The sequence below is a fragment of the Coffea arabica genome, chromosome 1c (genome assembly GCF_036785885.1).
Source record: "Coffea arabica cultivar ET-39 chromosome 1c, Coffea Arabica ET-39 HiFi, whole genome shotgun sequence".
NCBI classification, from domain to species: Eukaryota; Viridiplantae; Streptophyta; class Magnoliopsida; order Gentianales; family Rubiaceae; genus Coffea; species Coffea arabica.
Genome location: NC_092310.1, coordinates 7,688,023 through 7,709,496, shown reverse-complemented (window position 1 = coordinate 7,709,496; position 21,474 = coordinate 7,688,023). Strand labels below are relative to the sequence as shown.

At 34.0% G+C, this 21,474-nt stretch overlaps 1 protein-coding gene and 1 long non-coding RNA gene across 4 annotated transcripts; one reads left to right on the top strand and one right to left on the bottom strand.

Moving 5' to 3' along the window:
* Positions 1-7,893: 7,893 nt before the first annotated feature.
* LOC113737561 (uncharacterized) lies at positions 7,894-8,724 on the top strand. Its single transcript, XM_027264774.1, has one exon. It carries the CDS (start codon positions 7,894-7,896, stop codon positions 8,722-8,724), a length of 831 nt encoding a protein of 276 aa, XP_027120575.1.
* Positions 8,725-15,852: 7,128 nt separating this feature from the next.
* On the bottom strand, positions 15,853-19,499 carry LOC113691631 (uncharacterized). Of its 3 annotated transcripts, none has more exons than XR_003448810.2 (5): positions 19,215-19,499; positions 18,649-18,696; positions 17,705-17,899; positions 16,200-16,279; positions 15,853-16,107 (listed from the first exon to the last, which is right to left on the bottom strand). It is a non-coding gene; the product is annotated as an uncharacterized lncRNA (long non-coding RNA). The 3 variants fall into 3 exon arrangements; XR_011816966.1 differs by having other exon boundaries at positions 17,705-17,885; XR_003448878.2 differs by having other exon boundaries at positions 17,705-17,871.
* Positions 19,500-21,474: the final 1,975 nt, after the last annotated feature.

The window sequence follows — 21,474 nt, the reverse complement described above, 5'->3', positions numbered from 1 at the left end:
ACTCAAATTGCAAACGTGGCTTTTTGACCCGAGAATCAACATTTTTAGATGAACACTCTCGATTATTTAACACATCACATAATTGAATTGCTTTGCATGTTCTCAAGTCAAGTATTGTTTTACACAAAAGTTGATATTTTTAGATGAATACTCCTAATTATTAAGTACATGAACCATTAGAATAGAAGTACAACTCTTATTCTCTTTTCTTTTTTTTTTTCAAAAGTAAAAATAATAAATAGATATTCCCTCTAACGAATAATTATGCGAAGAGTATTTCATTTATTGATCATACTTATCACTCAACTTTGTAAAATCAAATAAAAAGAAGAAACTTCATCAATCATGCAAAATTCTAGCTATAATTTCCTTTATTTTACAAGATATGCTTTCCTTAAATGCAAAAGTCCCAATCTTATAATAGTTATTTTCAAGCTAATTGAGAAATGAATTTTTCAAATCACATATATTTATTTCAAAAGTAAGAGAATTTGAATTCCTAATGGTTGAGAACTTTTTCCTAATTGGACCAAATTGAAAAATTTTGAACAACATTTTGAAAAAATTTTGGCAGAGTCTTCTCTTGTAATTGGACGAAACTTCTTACTAGCAAATCCAAATTTAAACTAATTAAAAGCACAATATATTAGCAAGATCAATTCCAAAATTTCCAAACAACAATCAATCACAAACAATGCACAAAGTCTTCAAATCCCACCCCAACACTTAATACACACATTGTCGTCAATATGTAATAAGGAAAGGAAGAATAAGAAAGTGTTCTAGTTGACTAGGGACTGCAATATGTCTACTCCCAAGGACAATGATCCTCATATATATTAGCAACAAATTGGCCACGTATAAAGAAATTCAGCACTACTTGGCAATTCTTTCCTGATGCAATTAACACATGAAATACAAGCAGCAAACCTGCTCAGATAAATTAGAAACCAAGTACTACAAAGACATGCAAACAACACCTAATTGACACCAATGCAAACCACCGGCACACTCGAACCTTTCCCTGTTGGCTTTTCCTTTCCTTTGAACTATTCTTTCCACACTCCAATATTTCAAACTCATACCCATTGTAGTAAAATAACAAGTCTTAACCACCTGATGCATAGCGTCAAGGCTGAAAACCTACTTTGATTATAAGACATGTATCCTTAATTAGGCATTTTATAAATATCACCATATCATATCAAAACCAATTTAGGAACAAAATCAAACCAAAGATCATATGCTATGCACCTCAAACTTAGTTAATTTTGGCTTCTAGTAGAGCCTTTGACTATGATACTCACAAATTCGAGTCAAGTAACTTGATTAATTTACAACCGTAGGTCAAAGAGCCTATAAGATGGCAAATTTAGTTATGCTTGATTAGACACTATAGAATCCCCACCAATTGGGAAAAATATGGGAAACATCTACATAGAAATCTGGCATGCTCAATTTGTGGCAGAGAAAATGAAACTGTAATTCATGCGATTAGAGAATACCCATGGATAAATTCTATCAAGGAAACAAGAAATCAGGTTTATCAACGGGCATTACCCACTTTTAAGGTTGGGTCGAACTAAATCGATTGCGCTTCAGCCAGCAATCCAGGTCTAGCAAATAGGAGGACTTGAATCGGGATGAGAATGGTTATAAGAGCACATTATAAATTTGTTTTGCAATTACATTTTTATCTTCTTAAATATCTTTCTATCTCTCATATATCACTTCACATCACAAAATGTTCTTTAAGATTATCCTGAAATGTTTTGCAAATAATCTTTTATCCAAGAACACATGGGCCCAAATGCAACAATCTTGTCAAAAAAGAGGGAGTTTTATATATCAATAATGGAAGAAGGAACATTTGTGAACAAAAATAAAAAAAAAATCTCAAAGAATGTATAGCTTTTGCTTTAGTCTTGTGCATATTCAAATGAGAATGTGTGCACATTTCCATCATTGATCTCAGTGTACAAGCATAATGAAGAAGCAATTCCTTGATTATCAGAACAGAATAGACTAGAAGGTTACTAGCTGGCTGATCAGATGACCTGCAGAACACTAAGAAGCATATTGGGTGTCAAGGCTTTGTCCCCTAGAGTCACTTTGATGCTCAAGTTAGATCCGAGTAAAACCACAATTCTAGAGAAAGAAAGTGGAGAGTGTTCAAAACCTTAGTTGGGTTAGGCATGGTGGTATTTATAGTTTTAGGGGTGAACAGTGATTTAAGCACTGCTCATTTATGTGTGTTTACTGCTAGTGGTGGAGCTGAGATTTTTGTTCAGAGGGTGCAACAATATTAGTTTATACTTACAATGCGTGTTGGTTTGTAGATTTTTGGTACAACTAAATATTTGTTATTTGTACCTCATTTGATGTGACAAAATTACATAAAAATGACTAAAACTTTTGATTTGCCAGAAAAATACACGTGTGATGCACGTATATAATTAGCTAAAATTTTCTTGGGAACCAAAATAACGCATTCCATTGTTAGCTGTCATCAGAAAAACAACTATTATTAGTATTAAAAATAGCTTATATAGCTGATTTCAATCTTTAACCAACTACAAATTTTTTTATTCATGTTGTGTTGGTCAGAATTTGTGATTAAAGTTATAATGTAACAAAAGCAAAAACTTCAAATTTTTTTCTAACAAATATAATTGCAAATTATATTACCATTTGTTGTAGAAAATCACTCTTCAAATTTTTAAGGATATTCATTTAGCTATTTAAATAAGGAATTGTGATATCTTTTCATGAAGCATTTTGCACCCATTTTTCATTGCCTACTTGCAAAAGGCATTCATTCCATATCTATTACTCCCATACTGTATTTTCTGGTATGTGAAAACTTTTGCTTGGCCTATAATCTAGATCAATGAAAATGATGAGCTTGAAGAAATCTCTTTGTATTTAGATCCTAAATAAGTAGACTAACATTAAATCTCACTTTTGAGGAATAGGCTTGCAATTTAGGTATGTCAAGAATAACAGTATATCTCCAACCAAAAGCGCTAATGTCATTCTACTTATTTAGATTCTAAATAAGTAGAATGAAATTAAATCAAACTTTTGAGGAATAGGCTTGCGATTTCGGTATGTCAAGAATAATAGTATATCTCCAACCAAAGCTCTAAGAAAAATCTGAAACCAAAAGCTATTGGCAAATGGATTCCATGTAGAATTAATTGAGAATAAGTTATTTTGAGTGTTATCCATTTATCGGTTATTTTGAGCATATTTTTAAGGTTATTATATTTTATCGTTGTAAACCATACAATTTGAACTTTATGGACGTATCAAATGCTTGAGTTTCAAGTTCTTTTCTACTTTTTTCTCTTAAAGCCACAATAAAATGTGCAATTTCTGGTATAGAATGCAATTTTTTTTTCTTTTGTGGCATATATGAGGATTTTGATCGACCAATCTTACGGTTCAATTTTCACCAACTGAATAATACATGACCAACCTTCTTATTCAACTCAATCAGCTAATTCCTTCAAAGCAATTCTTATGCTCTAATTCTGATAGTAAAATACGCCCACGACTCACTTCATTGCCAAGTCAATTTTTCAACGTGTACTTTGGATGATGTCACTTGATCTCTATCGCTACCAGCTGCTGCTTCTAACTTGGTGTGCTGAGCTTGTCTGGCAGCAGTGGTGGCGGTGTTGGTCATCGTGGTGATTGAGTTAGGTAATTCTATTGTTTTAACTGAAATTCCCTTGTGGGCTTCTTGGACAGTTTTAGCCCCGGAGAGTCCGAGAGTAAATACTTGGCAAATTGTATTCACTGTTGGGGCATAAAAAGGATGAGCGAGGACGAAAAGAGAAAATAAGTGAACAAGAGCCTGGGTTTTGATTTTAAAATGCAGGGTAGCTGGGTCTCTTGCATCCGACAGCTAGTAGAATAGATTGCATCAATGAATTTTCTTTCGAGAATTGATTTTTGCTACTCAACTGTGTATAATTAAGGGATTGGAATGAAGGGACCACAATTAATATTAATTTATTTTTGAGTTTCAAATTTTACTCGCGTCATATATTCAGATCCATTCATATATATATATATATATATATATATATATATATATATATATATAAAGCACGTAGGTTGCATGTGGATATGAAAAATAGATTTAGTCTAAGATAATACTGAGAAAATTATTAATTATAAAATTGATAGTTGATTCGTGCATGATAAGAACAGATGAAGCAATTATAAAGGTGTAGAAGATAATGTTGTGTTTGAATCAATCTAAGGGCTGTGGTTTCTTTTCTTTCCTTTTTTTTTTATACTACTCTACCACCAAGAAAGTTAGCATGGATCCATTTCATATTTAAGCAGCCAATTTATCTGTACAGGTTTGGTTATAAGAATATTGAGTATGTTTAGATTAGATAAAAAACTAATCACACAAATTTATCTGCTTACATCATAAACATACTTTGTAACAACTTTTTTATTACACATACATCAAATCAAAAAGCTACTACATGAATATTTTAAAAATATTGTCCCAAATCATCTCTTATCCAGACACACTTATTGATTTTCCTCCACCAATTTTACTCTTTCCTTATCATATAACTTGTGCATGTTTTTTAACCCTCTATTTTTTCAAAAATCAAGTAATGCGAAAACTTTTGTATTCTTTGAAGCTTCTGTTACTTCGGTCAATATAAAATGATTCCTTTTTACATCAAACTATTATGCATACTTTCGTCTTGAGATGTGAACTTAATTATTCTTTTGCATTTCATCTATAGCATATCATCCATAAAGTTGTATTCAAAGTGTTGCAAGAGTTCCAACTTTATTTTTCTTGTTTCTTTTGGTTCTGACAATTTGTTTATTACTATTAAACTGTAGGCCAAATATCTTTACTAAGCAACCTAAAGAAATATAATAGATCTGATAGATGTAAGTACTTGATTAAATTCGATAGGTACAATAGACTACCACATAGTAGGAAAAGATATATCAAGACAAAATCATTCTTTAATTTACAGAACAGTTGATTTAATAAAAATAGGTATTTTTGCTTTTATTTTTACCAACAAATGATATTTTCTCATGCATAAAAGAAATGAATTTATTCAATGTAAGTGTAATAAATGAGACAAATTTAGCCTTTAGATAGGCATGTTAATGAGTTAGGTTTAACCCGAAACCAATTTAAACCTATCATATTTTTTATGGGTTTTTATAAAATTCAAATCTATCCAGATCTAGATCCTATAAAAGAATAATAGGTCTGGGTAAAGTCTAAATTTATGCAATATTAGTTTATATTTGGTCATGAGTTGGGTATGATATAAAGTTGAATCTAGGGAGAATTGTAATTTTGTTCCCCAATCTATAGTGTATGCGCGTAATTAGTCCCCAATCTATTTCAAAAATCAATTTTGGTCCCCAATCTATTCAATTTTGCACTAAAAGTGGACAATTGACGGAATTTTTTCAATTTCAACCGGAACCAAGTCACGTGAGATCACGTGCCAGCACTAAAACCCCATTTTCAATTTTTTTAATTTCTAAAACACGTTTTTTAATATTTTCAGTTTTGTCTTGCCTTTGGACATATTAAACACAGACATTAAAGGTTAAAATTCACTAATCAAGGAGTGGACCCCACCAAAAAGGTTGAATGTCAGAAAAAGAAATATTTGCTCTCGTATTTCTCAACCTGATCTCTTCTCTTCAGCAAAAGAACAACAAAGCCTAAGAGCCAAAATCAAGAATCAAAACGTGAAAAAATACGGAAAAATCTTGTCAAATTCAGTCAAGCTGAAGCTGCTCATGGCATTGCAAAGCAGAAATGGCAGTGAGACCTAAGGAAATGAACAAGCTGGCAATACCTAATTATGGTATGTGATTTTGCCTTCTTTTTGTGATATATATGCACAATCGTCAACTATAATGTTAGAATATAGTGGAAAAGATGTTTTTTGTACTTGAGGGGACAAAAAATCTGTAATGAAGGCTTTATTAATGACCAATCCTGAAAAAAGCACTAAAAAAATTTGTCATTTGTGATGTGGTCCCATGTGTGTCTCTAAATGGGATTTTATCATGCTGGTTCATACTATACAAGTGGGACTTATTTTACTGCAATTGATGGTCCTTGTCTTTGAATCTTTGCTAAAGTATGCATTTTTTATTGTCAGTTTGTTAGTTTTGCTATTTCTGTCATCTAAATTATGGTCTGTGTTGGTTGTTTGTTGTTTGTTGTTTCTTTTTTTTTTTAAAAATGTAGACAGTGATAGCACGACAGTGACTATGAAGTGTCACTTATAGGGAAAATGTGAAACTGAACCTGATGTTCATTATGAGGGAGGTGAATTAAGGGTGTTTGATCATGTAGAGGTCACAGGTATAAGCCTTTTTGAAATGGATAGAATGTTAGAAAGTCAGGTTGGGGCTATAGGTGACAAAAAGCACCACATTTTGATAGAGGAACATGGCTTCCGTCGGTTACAGCATGATAGAGAATTGCATGCCTATTGTGTTGATCAATTTGAGTATAGAAAGATAGTTGATTTGTACATAGAGGTTTCTTTTAGCGAGTTATTAGCATCACAGTGGGGGTCTGATGTTGATGAAGAAGATTTTGTATTAGAAGATGAAGATGATGAATCTAATAGTGAATATATAGAGGGTTTTGATTCTGGAGAATTCTCAGGAAAAGATTCTGATTATGAGCAAAATTTTGATGACAATGACTATGAAGAAAATGTTGATCATAATTTAGAATGGTTAGGGGTAGAAAATCACAGGAAAGAGCAGCTTAAGATGAATGAAAAAAAGGAATGTGTAGAGGAAACTAGGGGACAAACAGTGAGTAATTCTAATACTAATTATGACAACTCCGACATAGATGTTGCACCAGATTCAGGTTCAGATATTGATAGTCTCCAAGGTTCAGATGAAAAGGGCCTTTCAAGAGCCCCTATGTATGACCCCAAGAATGCAGATAACCCAACCTTGAAATTAGGCAGGTATTTACCACATTCAAGGAGTTTAAAGAGGCAGTTAGAACCTGGAATATGAAGCGGGGTAGACCATTTAAATTTACCAAGAGTGACACCATTAGATGCAGGGCAATTTGTCCTAACAAAGGATGTGACTGGTGCATATATGCTAGGAAGATGAAAGGTGATGGCAAATTGGAAGTTAGAACATTCCAACAGAAGCACAAGTGTGGGTTTTCATATCATAACAAGAGTGTGAAATCTGGGTGGGTTGGCAGAAAATATGTTAACACATTTAGGGAGAATCCCAGGATGGATTATGCTAGCTTCAAAAACCTGGTAATGAAAGAGAACAAGTGCTATTTGAGTAGACATCAAGGCTATAAAGCTAAAAAAATTGGCAGGGAGTTGGCCCAAGGTAGTGATGTGGACCAGTACAATAAGTTGCCTAAATATATCAATGAAATCTTGAGAAGCAACCCAGGTAGTACTGTAGTGATGAAGGTGGCAGAAGACTACTTTGATTCTTGATTCAGTCACCAAACAAGGAAAATTTCAGAGAGTGGACATGTGCTTTGCTGGGGTGAAAAAAGGATTTTTAGATGCTTGCAGGTCTGTGTTTGGGTTAGATAGGACTTTTCTCAAAGGTGCGGTTGGTGGAGTATTATTGACAACAGTTGGAGTTGATCCAAATAATGGTTTGTATCCAATTGCTTATGCAGCAACTGAGGGAGAAGCTAAGGATTTCTGGATTTGGTTTCTTGCTTTACTTAAGAAGGATCTAAAAATTGAAAAAGACTATGAATGGACCATAATGAGTGACAAGTAGAAGGGCATAATTTAGGCATGTGATTCAGTTTTTCCAAGGGCTGATCATAGATTTTGTGTGAAGCATATGCATAGCAATATGGTAGCTACTGGATTCAAAGGGACAGCCATGAGGCAAGCCTTATGGAAAGCGGCTAAGCCAACTACTCATGCACAATTCATAAGAAGAATGGAAGCCATAGCAGAACTAGATGTTGATGCAATTAAATGGTTAGAGGACAAGAATCCAGCAGAGTGGAGTAGATCACATTTCAGAACATTCCCTAAATGTGATATGTTGTTGAATAACATATGTGAATCATTTAACAGCAAAATATTAGATGCCAAGAAAGGGTCTATTGTTGTCATGATGGACGCATTTAGGCATGTTTTCATGCAAAGAATGCAAGAAAATAGAGAAAGAGCTAGGGAAAAGCGGAGTAAATTTGGTTTTTGTCCAAAAATTAGAAAAATGATGAAGGACAATATTGACAAGGCAACTTACTGTGTGTCTTACAAATCAAACGATGTCAATTTTGAAGTTGCTTGTCCTTATGGTGAAAAGTGGGTAGTCAATATTGAGGATAGGACTGGCCCATGCCGGAAATGGGATTTGACAGGGATACCATGTGCTCATGCAATTTCAGCTTTGTGGATTGCTATGAAGGACCCTATGCAGTACATTGATGATTGTTACAGTGTTGAAACGTATCTTAAGTGTTATGACCCTTGCATTTTACCTGTGAATGGAGAGCATGAGTGGGAAGATGTAGATGTTCAGCTACCCCTACCACAAACTTATGGAAGAGCACCAGGAAGACCAAAGAAACAGAGGAGAAAATTTGCTGACGAGATACAGCAAATAAAGGAGCAGGGCAAGAAGATGAGGAGATTTGGTCAAATCCATAAATGCTCATTCTGTGGTGAGTAAGGTCATAACACACGGACATATAAGTTTAGAGAGGAAGCAGGTGTTGCAGCCAGTCAAATGAGTGAACAGGGGCAGGAAACACAATCAAATCAAGAGAATATGAGTCTCTCACAACTAGATGACATGAGAGTAGATAACTCTGTAAGTCAAGCATGTAATTTGTGTAAATAGATATACCTGTGTTTGTAACATTGTAGCAGCTAATGCATTTTGTGCTTTGTTGCAAGTCAGGGGCAACACTTCAAATGCAAAGAAGAGGAGAACAAAAAATCAAGAAAATCTGTTGTAATTTTATTACTTAATGTACATTTAGTTATTGTTTCTTGTGAGTTCAATATTTAGTGGTTAAATGCTGATGTATTGCAGGGAAATGGAACCAAACAAGGTGTAAAGCAAATAGATTCATCATAGAAAAACCCAGCAACTAGTGATGACAGCATAATATCTTTTGCCCCTACTGCTCAACCAAACCTGCATGAAGCTTTTGGGATTCCAGAGCATTTTGTGGTACATAGCAGTCAATCAGTTGGCCAAGGAAGAACAGGGATACCTTTTAGGATCAAAGATGTTCAAATCCACCTTGCAATGACAAAGGGAAAGCTAACTGATATGTAGCTAATCAGCACCTTTTGGATGTTGCTAATCAGTACCTAGCTTAATGTTGCTAATCAGCACCTTTTGGATGGTTGTGTTGCTGAATTTGATTAGTAGTAGCTTTTGTCAGATTAGTAGCTATTGTCAGTATTTGGAACTGATGTATCTTGAGAACAAGCCAGCGTGAACATGACAGTTTTGAAGTTTGTAATCATTTCTGCCAAATGACAAAGTAGTGTCTATTTGGTGATTGTAATGAATTCTGAATGTGTCTTTTGTACATTAGTTCCAAGCCAGTAATGAAATCTTCTTTTATCTTTTGGTATTCTTTTGTTTTTTGGTATGTTATCATTTGTTTTGTTTTACTATCCAACATTACATATGATGTTCAGGTTTTATAGTAGCTTACTGGTCGTTCTGTTTTCATTTTGTTTTCTGGTCGTTCTGTTCCATTACATATGACGTTCAGGTTTTTGAAGTTCAGTTTTCATTCTGTTTTCTGGTCGTTCTAGATTGTGGAAATTATCATAAATAGATGCTTCAAGTTTTATATAGGATTCTAGGCAGGAAAACGCCTTTATTTGATCAATGGGATGGTGGTTGTGAAAGTATGCTTCTAGCTGTGGATGACTTGGATGCACTGAATTCCTATTATTTTTCCATGTTTCTTTACATCTGCAATGCAAGGATTGCAGTGAATTTCCTATTCTGATTTTTGGGACTGTTTAATCCAATGATATGTAACCCATGTTCATGCATAAACTAGAAATTACATATGTAAATGAACTCAACATCCAGTTAACTTGTAAATGAGCTTTAAAAGCACAACCAATTAGAAGCAGATTAGAACATCAAATATATTCATTCATTCAAAATAAACAGAATGTACTAGCCGATGTCAGTAAATTACAACTTACACATTTACCCATTCCAACAAAAAATACCAAAATTACAATCCGGATGAATGTCTTTCATCTCTATTCATTCAAGAAAACAGAAAGTACTAGCCTGATAGTAGATTACAACTTACACATTCACCCATTCCAACAAAAACTACCAAAATTACAGAACAGGAGGAATGTCTTTCATCTCTAAGTTTAGACAGTACCTAGCTTAGCCTAATACTTAACACATTTTCCTTGAGTTGCTTAGTTGATACCAAGACTATCCAACCTTCTGCCTTTTACACCAATAACACAATAACCAGCAGAAGTACCAATAACAAAATTGCTAACAATAATTTTCTTTCCCTTGCTCTTAGCCTATCAATTGTAGCATTCTTAGAGTTCATGCTCCATAGTAGTCTAGGAATCAGAGCTGTTGACGTTCTACACATTTTTGGATCATGCCATTCAAAATAATCGCATCTTTCCCTCTGTCACCCTTCACAGCCAACATCATAAAGCTTTAGCTCAAAACTCAGAAATAGAGACAGAAAAGTCGAAATAAAAAATAGAGACAACCATACCTTCTTGATTGCACAAGTGAAATATCTTCTCCTAGGATTATTGTCTGTCCAAGAAGTAACCATTATTGCTTGCTGCTTGTAGTCGCAATTTTTCATTGGTTCCATGACGAGCTAAATTGAAAAAAAAAAGAAACTCGACCCCAAGTTTTTGCCCAGATCTTGCAACTTTTTGCTAGAATGACAAATTTTTTTGTCTGATTAGAAAGGGATTGAGGCTCCTAGGGTTTGTTCTTGAGTTGGAAGAAAGAAGATGAGGAAAGAAGGCAGTAGAGGACGTCATCGTCCTACTTTGTTTTGTGATTTATTTCTACACATGGTGGGGTCCACTCATTGATTAGTGAATTTTAGCCTTTAATGCCTTTGTTTAATATGTCTAAAGGCAAGACAAAGCTGAAAATATTAAAAAAAACGTGTTTCAGAAATTAAAAAAATTGAAAAAGGGATTTTAGTGCCGGCATATGATCTCACGTGACTTAGTTCCGGTTGAAATTGAAGAAATTCCATTAATTGTCCACTTTTAGTGCAAAATTGAATAGATTGGAGACCAAAATTGATTTTCGAAATAGATTGGAGACTAATTACGCGCATACACTATAGATTGGGGATCAAAATTACAATTCTCCCTTGAATCTAAGTATAAAGAAATTTGGTAGGCCTGATCGATCTGGGTCTAGTAAATCCAACCCAATTCTGCCATCGTGTCCTAATATTTTGTCGTTTTCTTTTCATGAATAGTTTGCTTTTTAGTTTTTGGACTTTGTTTTTACTTATTTGCTAAGTGAAAATCTCCAAACCGTAGGCTAATATACACCAATTCATTTTGGCCCTTCAAACTTACAGAGTTTCAGTTTGGTCCTCCAAATTGAACGAAATCTTGCAATGTGGCCCTTCAATCCTATTTTACCCCAAATTTGAAATAAATAGACTAATCATAAAGTAGCCTATGTGGATGCGGCTGAATTTTTAAGGCTGCGTTCAACTTAATGAAAGTTAGGGTTCAAATTTTGCCGCTAGCAGTCTTGAAATGGTAGACTTCCACTTACTCTTTTTTTTTGAAACCCAGGAAAAAAAAAAGAAATGAAGAAATGGTTACATTTACAATTTTATTTTCTCAAACTTTTCATTTTGTTTTCCTCTTTTCTTTTGTACCTCCTATGAAGGATAATGCAGCAGCCACTATTTCTCCTTTTTTTGTCAGTTTTTTATAAACTGTTAGTATACATTTTTTTTATACTAGCAGGTTTAAATTATTGTCACATAATATAAATTCAAATTGAAATTCAAATCATATACATAGGATATACATCCATAACTAATAGACAAAAAAATTACTACACTATTAGTGCATAAAAATTAATCCCATTTTTTTAAGCATCAATTGTATTAATAATAGAAAAGTGGTAGCACATAACACAAGTGTAGGAATCCCTCAAACAATACAACGAGCAATCAGTATCAACATATAGATACAAAGGCTCATATGCAGGTCTAGCCATCAACTCACTACCTTTGCACAAAAATATTTTTAAGAATACAAAGCTCAGAATACAAGCCTAAGCACAAGGGGGTGGCATAGTCCACCTCCAAACTGTTACAATTCTCCATACATCTATATTGCCTACTTTTTCTCATTTTCGTATTATAGAATATGTCAATTGAGTAATGTGCCCCGGAGCTGCCATTTGGTTTAGTATTATGATTTATGATCTCTTTTTGATAGATATTTTGTGTTTCATTTAGCTGACTACTTAAGGGAATGAGACTAGGCGATTGATAAATGCAGTTCTCTGGTGCAAACTGTATTAGGGCAGCTTAGTTACTAAAGTGGTATGTCTCCGATGGCTAATTTACGTTAAATATCTACTCATGACATAATTCATGCAAATAACAACAAATCGATTCTTTCTCTCTTCTCTACCATATTAAGTTTATATTAACTAACAAATTGCTAGCAAAGACATGGGAATCTGATTATTGTCCAAACTCCAAAAATCCCATTACAGTTGGAATTTAAAATTAGTAATAGCAATATATCCAACCTTTAAAACATCAACAAGATGAATAGTATTAATTCTGCGTTTACATGATTAACTAAGAGTAAACACAGTTACTGTCCAAGAATTCAATTAACAAATTAATTAAACACTAGTAATCATGTGACTAATTAGACCTTAATCAGAATAAAATACAACTTCGATCCCCTCTTGAATGACCGGAGCTGCACGTCAATCCCGGATTCCAATCCATTCTTCTCCACGAACTCATTCCAACCACTCACCAAAACGTACGAGGAAGAACTTGACATGTACCATTTTCTCAACTTGATGTTATATTGAACAAACGATGATCCAATCAGAATCGCATCGATTTCTTCTTGTTTGTTCCCTTTGTTGAATCTTTTCCTCTCTTTTTCTGTCAAGAATTCATTCACCACTTGCTTACATGGTATTGAGAATCTCTGAAGTCCAGGATCCACATCTGATGTGTATAGTTTCTTCTTGATCACCAAAACAGGGTCCCCGGTATCTCCAAGACCCCTCACAAAATTCTTCAACTTCTCAGGCTGTTCTTGTGATGATGGACGATTAATATTAATACCATTCCGCAGCACAAGATTTTCATGAACATTGCCTTCCCCATTATTCTGCAACACAGTCTGCTCATCAGAATTCACTACTTTCCTCTTCACTGTTCTTTTCCCGTTTGGTATCACTTCAGAATGTCGCTTTCCAGTAGAGTTCTTGAAAGGTAATTTTTCCTGCATGCGTTTCTCTTGATTGATTTTCTGTCGATGATCATCAAGATTAGGCAACCTGGTAGTATTTTTTGACGACCCCTCAATTTTTCTTGTATTAGATTGACGAGATTTCTTCAAAGTTGTTACTTTTTCTTCAATCAGGGGCCAATACAGAAACTTATCTTGAATCGAATTTGTATAGGATCTAAGTGGATGACTGCACTTTCGAGGGCGCCGACGAAAACTAAACGTTGCCATTCTCGATTTTTTTTTCAAGTTCATCATACTTTTTTTTGCTGCTATTATAGTTTATTCTAACATTACACAAAAGAAATTGAAGAAACGAAGAGGTCTAGAATACTAAAATTGTGCGGCATTGAAAGCGTTTATATAGTTATGCAGTGTCTTTGTCCTTTGATGGTTCGGAAATCTACCAGGAAAATTAATCAACGTTGTATGATTAGTGGTAACAATTTTGGAAAGTTCCTCTTTCTTTTTTCCGTTTTTCTTTTTGGTACTTCTGTTTCTTTATATATCGAGAAAGGTTTTGGAAAGTTGAGGATGATGCTTTCCTAAAAGGAACTTGGGAAAATTTTGACTAAGGGGATCGCAACTTTGCTAATTCTCAAAAAGCATACAACTTTCTGTCAAGAGTGATACTTGTGGCCAAAAGTCACTCTGTACTTTTCCCAACTTTCTTAAGGATGGGATTTGCGAAGTTAGTATCCCACATCGGGGCTGGGGGGGGGGGGGATTTGGGTTAATTTATAAGTCTCTTGAGAAACCTCAAGAGTTGCCGCCTTTTGTGGTTTTCTCGAGATTAAGGTTTGTCACTTAACAAAAGTCATTCACTGGCGTGGAAAAAAGGATTTGGGTAGTTAGAAAATGGTTAAGGCTAAACTATCCAAAAAATCAGAGTTAATTTCACTTTGTCTCCCTCAAACTGTACGCGAAATTCCACTTCAGTATCTAAACTTTAAAATCGGACACTTAAGTCCCTAAACTACAAGATCTGTCTTATTAAAATTGATGAACCGTCAGTATTTTTAGAGTGTGAGAAACACGCACCTCTAGTGTGGTTTTATTAGTGTTGAAAATCAAAATAACGAGGATATAAATGTAATTTCACCCTAAAAATTTAACAAACAAATAAAAAAGTGATTCATCATTGTTTATTTCATTTGAAACCCAAGCTGTCACTCTAGCCCTTTCCCCCAGTCAAAACACAAATTTAATGAATCCTCCCTCCTACTCTTGTGTTTTTAAATTATTGTTTAATGCAATTAAACAATCAAAACCCATATTAGCGAGTCAGTCAGTCAGAGGCAGTCGCCGTTTCCATTTGTATTTCCACGTTCCTCTTAATTTCATTCTTCTTTTTTTTAATACCATTAATCACTATAATATTCAAATCTGCAACAAAAGCAATTCTCCACCAAACCAAAAAAAATCCCATTAATTAATCAAATCCCGACGCAGCCCCTTCAGTGAATCTATCTCTTTGTTACATAAAAACTTACAACCACTCTGTCCATCGGCCCCCTTACCCTTTCCCCCCAAGCTAGCTTTCTCTCTATTTCTATTTATCTCCTAAAACTTAAGCATATTTTCGAGAAATATTTATTTCAAGAAAATACAAAATAAAAATATAAACTTGATAAGAGGCAAAATAATGAGAAGAAAGTGAGTGAATGTGGCATTTAATAATTAGTCTTTAGCGTTAAGGAAAATATATTCTTTTTAATTTTTTTTCAATTTAATAGACAAAAACAAAAAAATCGCTGGTTCAACGGTTCAATTCGGTTCACACGGTTCAATACAGTTTTTAAATATAATCAACCCAAAGCATGAACAGGACCAGAGCTAAGGCCGGTTCGTGATCTGATCGGTCGAACTGGCCGATCCGGTCCAGTTTTTAAAACACTATCAAAAACCAGAAGTTAACCCACCTCCCTTAGTCTTCGTTGTTCTGTTCCTTCTTGTCGAAAATCTGAAGAATAGGCCCAAGTGAACCTTCATAGCCCTTAATAGCTGCTGATTGTTGCAGTAAGAAAAAAGAGTGAAATCTGGTTTGGTAGAGTCAGATTGAAATCCGAGAAAGTGGACCCGGATTTGCATTTTTTTCTTCGGTCTTCCAGGGTGGCAATGGGGCGGGGTTGGGGCGGGGGATCCTTCCCCCATCCCCCGCCCCGTTGTCAAATAACTCCCCCCATCCTCCGCTCCATTCCCCTCCCCTTGCCCCCACCCCCTACCCCGCCCGCGCCCCGTTTCTCCCGCAATCCCCCGCGGGGAAAGAAATCAACCCATCATAAATGTTCATTTACAATAATACAATTGTAAACAACATTAAATAAAATTTAAAAGCTGTCAAGATGGAAATAAAAGCATAACAAGTCAAGTTACATCCATTCTGTATTCAACAAACTCAGTCGAGTTGATTTCTCATATTTAACAAACTAAAAACACTTAACAATAAATCCAGTTTTTCTTGTCATTAACATAACTCAACAACTTTAGAACATTTGCTCTTCATCAATCTTGAGATGTGATAACTCACTTGATAAAGCAACCCTGACATTTGATGCTAAAAAAAAAAGAAGAAACTTGTCACCAGGCTATAATGTATAACAAACAATTGGAGAAAATCAATTTAGATGAATCAAATTTCTTTAATACCTATTCAGTAACACAATCAACATCATCTTCTTCATCAAACAATGTATTACATGATATCCCTTCCAAAGTAGAGCAAGTAGCTGCACCAAAATAAAAAAATAGCCACTAATTTACTAAATAAAGAAATACAAAAAAAAATTGTATAAATTTAAAAGTAGAAGTTACATCTTTTGTATACTATTTATTTCATTCCAGAGCCAAGTGCGAGTAAGGACTAATTATTCTTACACAAGTACTAAATGCAGATTCAGATGCCACACTTGAGACAGGTACAACTAGAATATCCTTAACCATTTTTTGTAAAGTGGGGTATTTAACCCCATGTGTTTTCCACCAACCAAGTATGTCACAAGTCGGAACTCTTGGTAACACATTTTCCTCAAGATAAAAATCCAATTCCGACTTAGAAGTAACATCACTAGAGTTAGAAGCCACAAACTTATCAAAATCAGCAAGACGATCCATTTCAACTTCATTCTTATCATGACTCCCACTAACATGCTCACTATGTGAAGCCATGCACTGACTATCAACTCTATTTCCACCCAAACTAGATTGATATTGATAATCATGCAACAAAGAATAACAATTTTGACGAATTGCTTCAATTTCATGAATGATTCATCACCATAAATGATAGGAAAATAATACTCAATCAACTTCATTTTGTATCTAGGATCCAAAACTGCAGCAATGCCAAATATCACATTACAATCTTCCCAATATTTTTGATATTTTGCCATTATCTTTTTTGCCATTAGTCTAATTAAACAATTTGGACTTTTCATCCACTGAGCCAATGATACTTTAATGCCACAAACTTTTGCAAAAAATTCATTTGATGTAGGATATCAAGTACCGGAGAACATTTCAGTGACTTGGTAGAATAATTTCAACTTCTCACAAATAGCATTACAAACTACCCAATCATCATCATTTGGCAAACTAGTGTAGCGTTTCTCACGTACTTTAACCCGTGGAAATACGTCTTTATAAATTGCAACTGTTTGTAACATTAAAAAAATCCAATTCGAATGGGTTTTACAATCCAAACACAACTTTTTAGTAGAAGAAATGCGCAATTGGCAAGCAGCTTCTTCAAAATTTTCAATTCTAGCAGCATAAGCAGTCCAATACACCACACTATCACGAATTCTAATACCACCTGATATCATTTCTAAACCATCTTTGACAATCAAATTTAAGATATGGCCAGCACAACGCATTTGAAGCACTAGACCATCTATCAACAAATCACTCACATTCAAACTTTCCAACAAACAATTAATCATACCATCATTGGTGGAACAGTTATCTAAGGTAATTGTAGATATCTTATGATCAATATTCCAATCCATCAATAAACTAAGAAGCATATCACTTAACACTTCTTTGGTATGTGGAGTAGGAACATAGATAAACCTAAATACAAGAAAAAAAAAATAAGTTGCTCATGTATAACAAACAATAAACATAATTCAAGTTTTTAACTTTTGAAAACATACCTCAAAATTTGACTTTGTAAGATCCAAGAATCATCAATATAATGTGTAGTGATAGCCATGAAGCCTTTCTTTGTGTTGCTAGAAGTCCACATATCGGTTGTAATTTCTATCTTACTTCCAAGCTTCTCCAAGATATTACAATTCTTCAATCTTTGCAATTCATAGATCTTCAAAATATCTCCTTTAATTGTATTTCTTGAAACAAGTTTAAAACATGGCTGCAAACTCTTAACAAAATTTTGAAAGCCTATATGATCCACAATAGATAATGGATACTCATGCAATACAATTGCAGATGCAAGTTTATGGCGTGATTGTTGTTGATCGAACACATAATTGTGCAATTTTTGTTTGCCATCATTTTTTTTACTACCACTTTGAAGTAACATTTGCCTGATATCTTGTTTAGGCTTTTTAGCACACCTTTGTAATGATCATGTAAGGTACTCATCCTATGAGTGCTACCTGTCTTGTATTTTTTTTTTTACAATACTTGCACACACCATAAAAAAATGCCATCTTCACCTTTCTCTCCATCAAAACGTACCCAAACTTTTGATTTTGATTTTCTTTTTCCTCCTTCAATTTCATATTCATCTTCTTCTACTGCATCTGTCAAGTCAATTGATTTAACATTCATTGATTGTGGAGTTGATGAATTATCCCCTTGTTCAGATGCAATTAGATTTTTGGACTGATTCATGGTGATAAGAATTCTACAAAGACAAGAAAGTAAATAGTACAATAAATAGACTGCTCACAATGATGAATTTCAAAATAAATCATATAATACAACAAATTTGGATAAAATTTTGTTTTTTTTAGTACATAAAATTGCAGACAAGCTTTAACAGACTCCAAGAAGCAATCAGTTGAATAAAAGCTTGTCTTAGTTACTAAGGCACAATAAACTTAAAGCCACACTATTGAAGAGGGATCCATACCAGACCCAAATGCCAACAAAACTCTGAAGCAGCCAACTCAAAAAGTTCCTGGCAAAAGATGAATCCCACAATGGTTCAATTCAAATGGACTCCTCCAAGAAATACTTTAACTCACAATGGTAACTTCCTAATCCTAATAAGCAACCACAAGGCAAAAGCTATAGACAACAGGTAGAAACCAATATCATCACTTGCTAACAATGTTGAAAGGCTGAATAATTGCCAAGTTAAACAAGCTGAAAAAGCCCTTTAACCCACTAGAGAGTCGAAATAGGCAGAGCTACATGGCAGCCTCATCATCAATTCTGACGAGAAAGGACAAGTCAAAACTGCCAAGGGAACTACTCCCGTTTAAGAACTGAAATTGCAAGTAAATCACAAATAGCAATGGAATTAGAGTTGACAAAATCATCCATGACCAAATTAGTCTTCTTTAAGCCTTATCACTTCTCCTACTTGATCTGAATCATGCTAAAGTGGATAAATTTATAGCAAGCCCACAAGAAACCATCATACTAGAAGCAAAAGAACCCCAACCTAATATGAAGTGGAAAATTAAAACGTACCTGAATGCTGATTAGCGGCAGATGAACAGCAGGGCGCCAATTTGGGGACTGTAAGAACAGAATGGCAGGCCAAAATTCGTGCTACTGCTGCAGGCTGGGCTCGGCCACTCTGGTGAGAAGAAAAGAAAAAAAAATAGAAAAACTAAAACTAAAGAGAAAGTTGAAGTGTGGACTGTGGAGGAAGGGAACTGATCCAAATAGCTTGCTTAATTATTCTTTTAGTTGTTGGCTTGTTGCGGGAGTGCAGCTATTGCCTGTTGGCACTGAGAGCTTTGGCCTTTGTAAGTAAGGGTGCAATTTTAGGAAATTTAGGGTTGTATTATATATATATATATATATATATATATATATATATTTTTTTTTTTTATTGTATGCGGGGATGGGGCGGGTGTATGTTGCCCCACCCCCCGCCCCATTTTAAGGCAAGGAAAAATATTTTGCCTCTGCCCTGCCCCATTTTTACTCTATTGCCATCCCTAGTCTCCCCCTGAAGATTCAACAACTTCGTTTCTACATGTACAAGGCACATGGATGCACTTTTAGGACTTGGATCAGTCAAATAAATGGGGTGGTTAGATGGAAGGAAACATTTCTCTCATTTATTCTCCTTAATTTCCTTTTTTTTTATATTTTTGTGAAATTCGCTCAATGACCTCAGTTAATGGTGCATGTTTCTCACACTCTAAGAACACTAATAACGTTCTAGATTATGTTAATGAATTTACTTAACTGGGACGGATCTTGTAGTTTAGGGATTTAAGTGTTTGATTTTAAAGTTTAGGTACTAAAGTGGGATTTCGCGTATAGTTTGAGGGGGCAAAGTAGAATTAACCTGAAAAATCAGGTGCCATTATCGGTGAGACTGTAGCAATGTCATGAGGAAATTATATGTAACTATTATTTGTAAGAATCCTTAATATAATTCATATGATTTTGTAGTAATGCACCTACACTTTTTTTTTCCCCTTTTTGACAGGTAGCTAAATAATATATCATGAAGTTATGAAAAGCGCGGGAAAGCAAGGAGAGCAATCCATCTTTAATTGTGTTATGCGTTCAATATCCTGATGGTCATAGTTAGTGACATATGGGACAGATATAATATGAGATATTATCTATGTTTTCAGAACCGGACCGGATAGTGACTCGGCCGAGGTCAGGGGTCAGGGGTCAATAGGTTCGACCGAGGGTCGATAGGGGTCGAACCGGATGACGTCATAAATAAAAATTATTTAAAAATTAAAATATTATATATATAATATCTAATAATATATTGATATTAATAAAGGTATATTCATATATATTTGATGTTTCAAATATATTTAACAAGAAAATACAAAGAAATTAGAACAATCAAGTAGCAATTTATATTATTTAATAAATATTAACAAGTTTAGAATTAAAATTATGAATTTAATTGAAAAATAACATCAAATTTTAGGACAATATTTATAAAGTATCAAATATTTGAGGTATATCAATAAGTTTTAACAATTTAGGGGATCAAAACATAATATTAAAAAGTTTGAATTTTTTTAAAAAAAAATTACTGTTGAACCGGAAAAACCGATTTTTTCCCGGTCAAACCCAGTTTTTGACCAAGTTTTAAATTTCCGGTTTTTTAATATGACTCGGACCGGCTATCTGGCCGGTTTCCGGTTCGACCGGCCGGTCCGGTCGGGTCCGAGTTTTAAAACAGAGGATATTATGCGTATGTATATATAATTTTTCTTTCAAAAGTATGCTTAAAAATTCAGTGCAAAAATATGAGTTCACACATATAAATTCATATGTGAATGCTACGAATATATTTGAAAATTATGAGACTGAAAAACAGGTAAAATTACAATTAATTTCGAAGATTATGCTACATTCTTACCAATTTCGAATTTTAACTTTGTTGGTGTCAAATTTATTAAAATATTATCACCATATTATTTTATATGTATACATCTATAAATCATAATATTTGTCATTGCTATTTTGACTCTAAATGTATGTGATTATACTTTTACAAATTTTAAAGTTTTTTTGAAAATTAAAACATAATTCGTGATGTTTAATAAGTCAAAATTTATTATGTGTTTTGAACTATTAATTAAAAAGTACAATGTGTTAAAGAGTATTTTTGAAATGTGTGAACTACGAAAGATTTTTTAACTATATATATAAAATGCATGTTGTACGAGTATAATATAAGTAATTACTAACTCAGCTGATAGGATTCTCAATATTTTGTGAATACGTTTTTGTTTACATT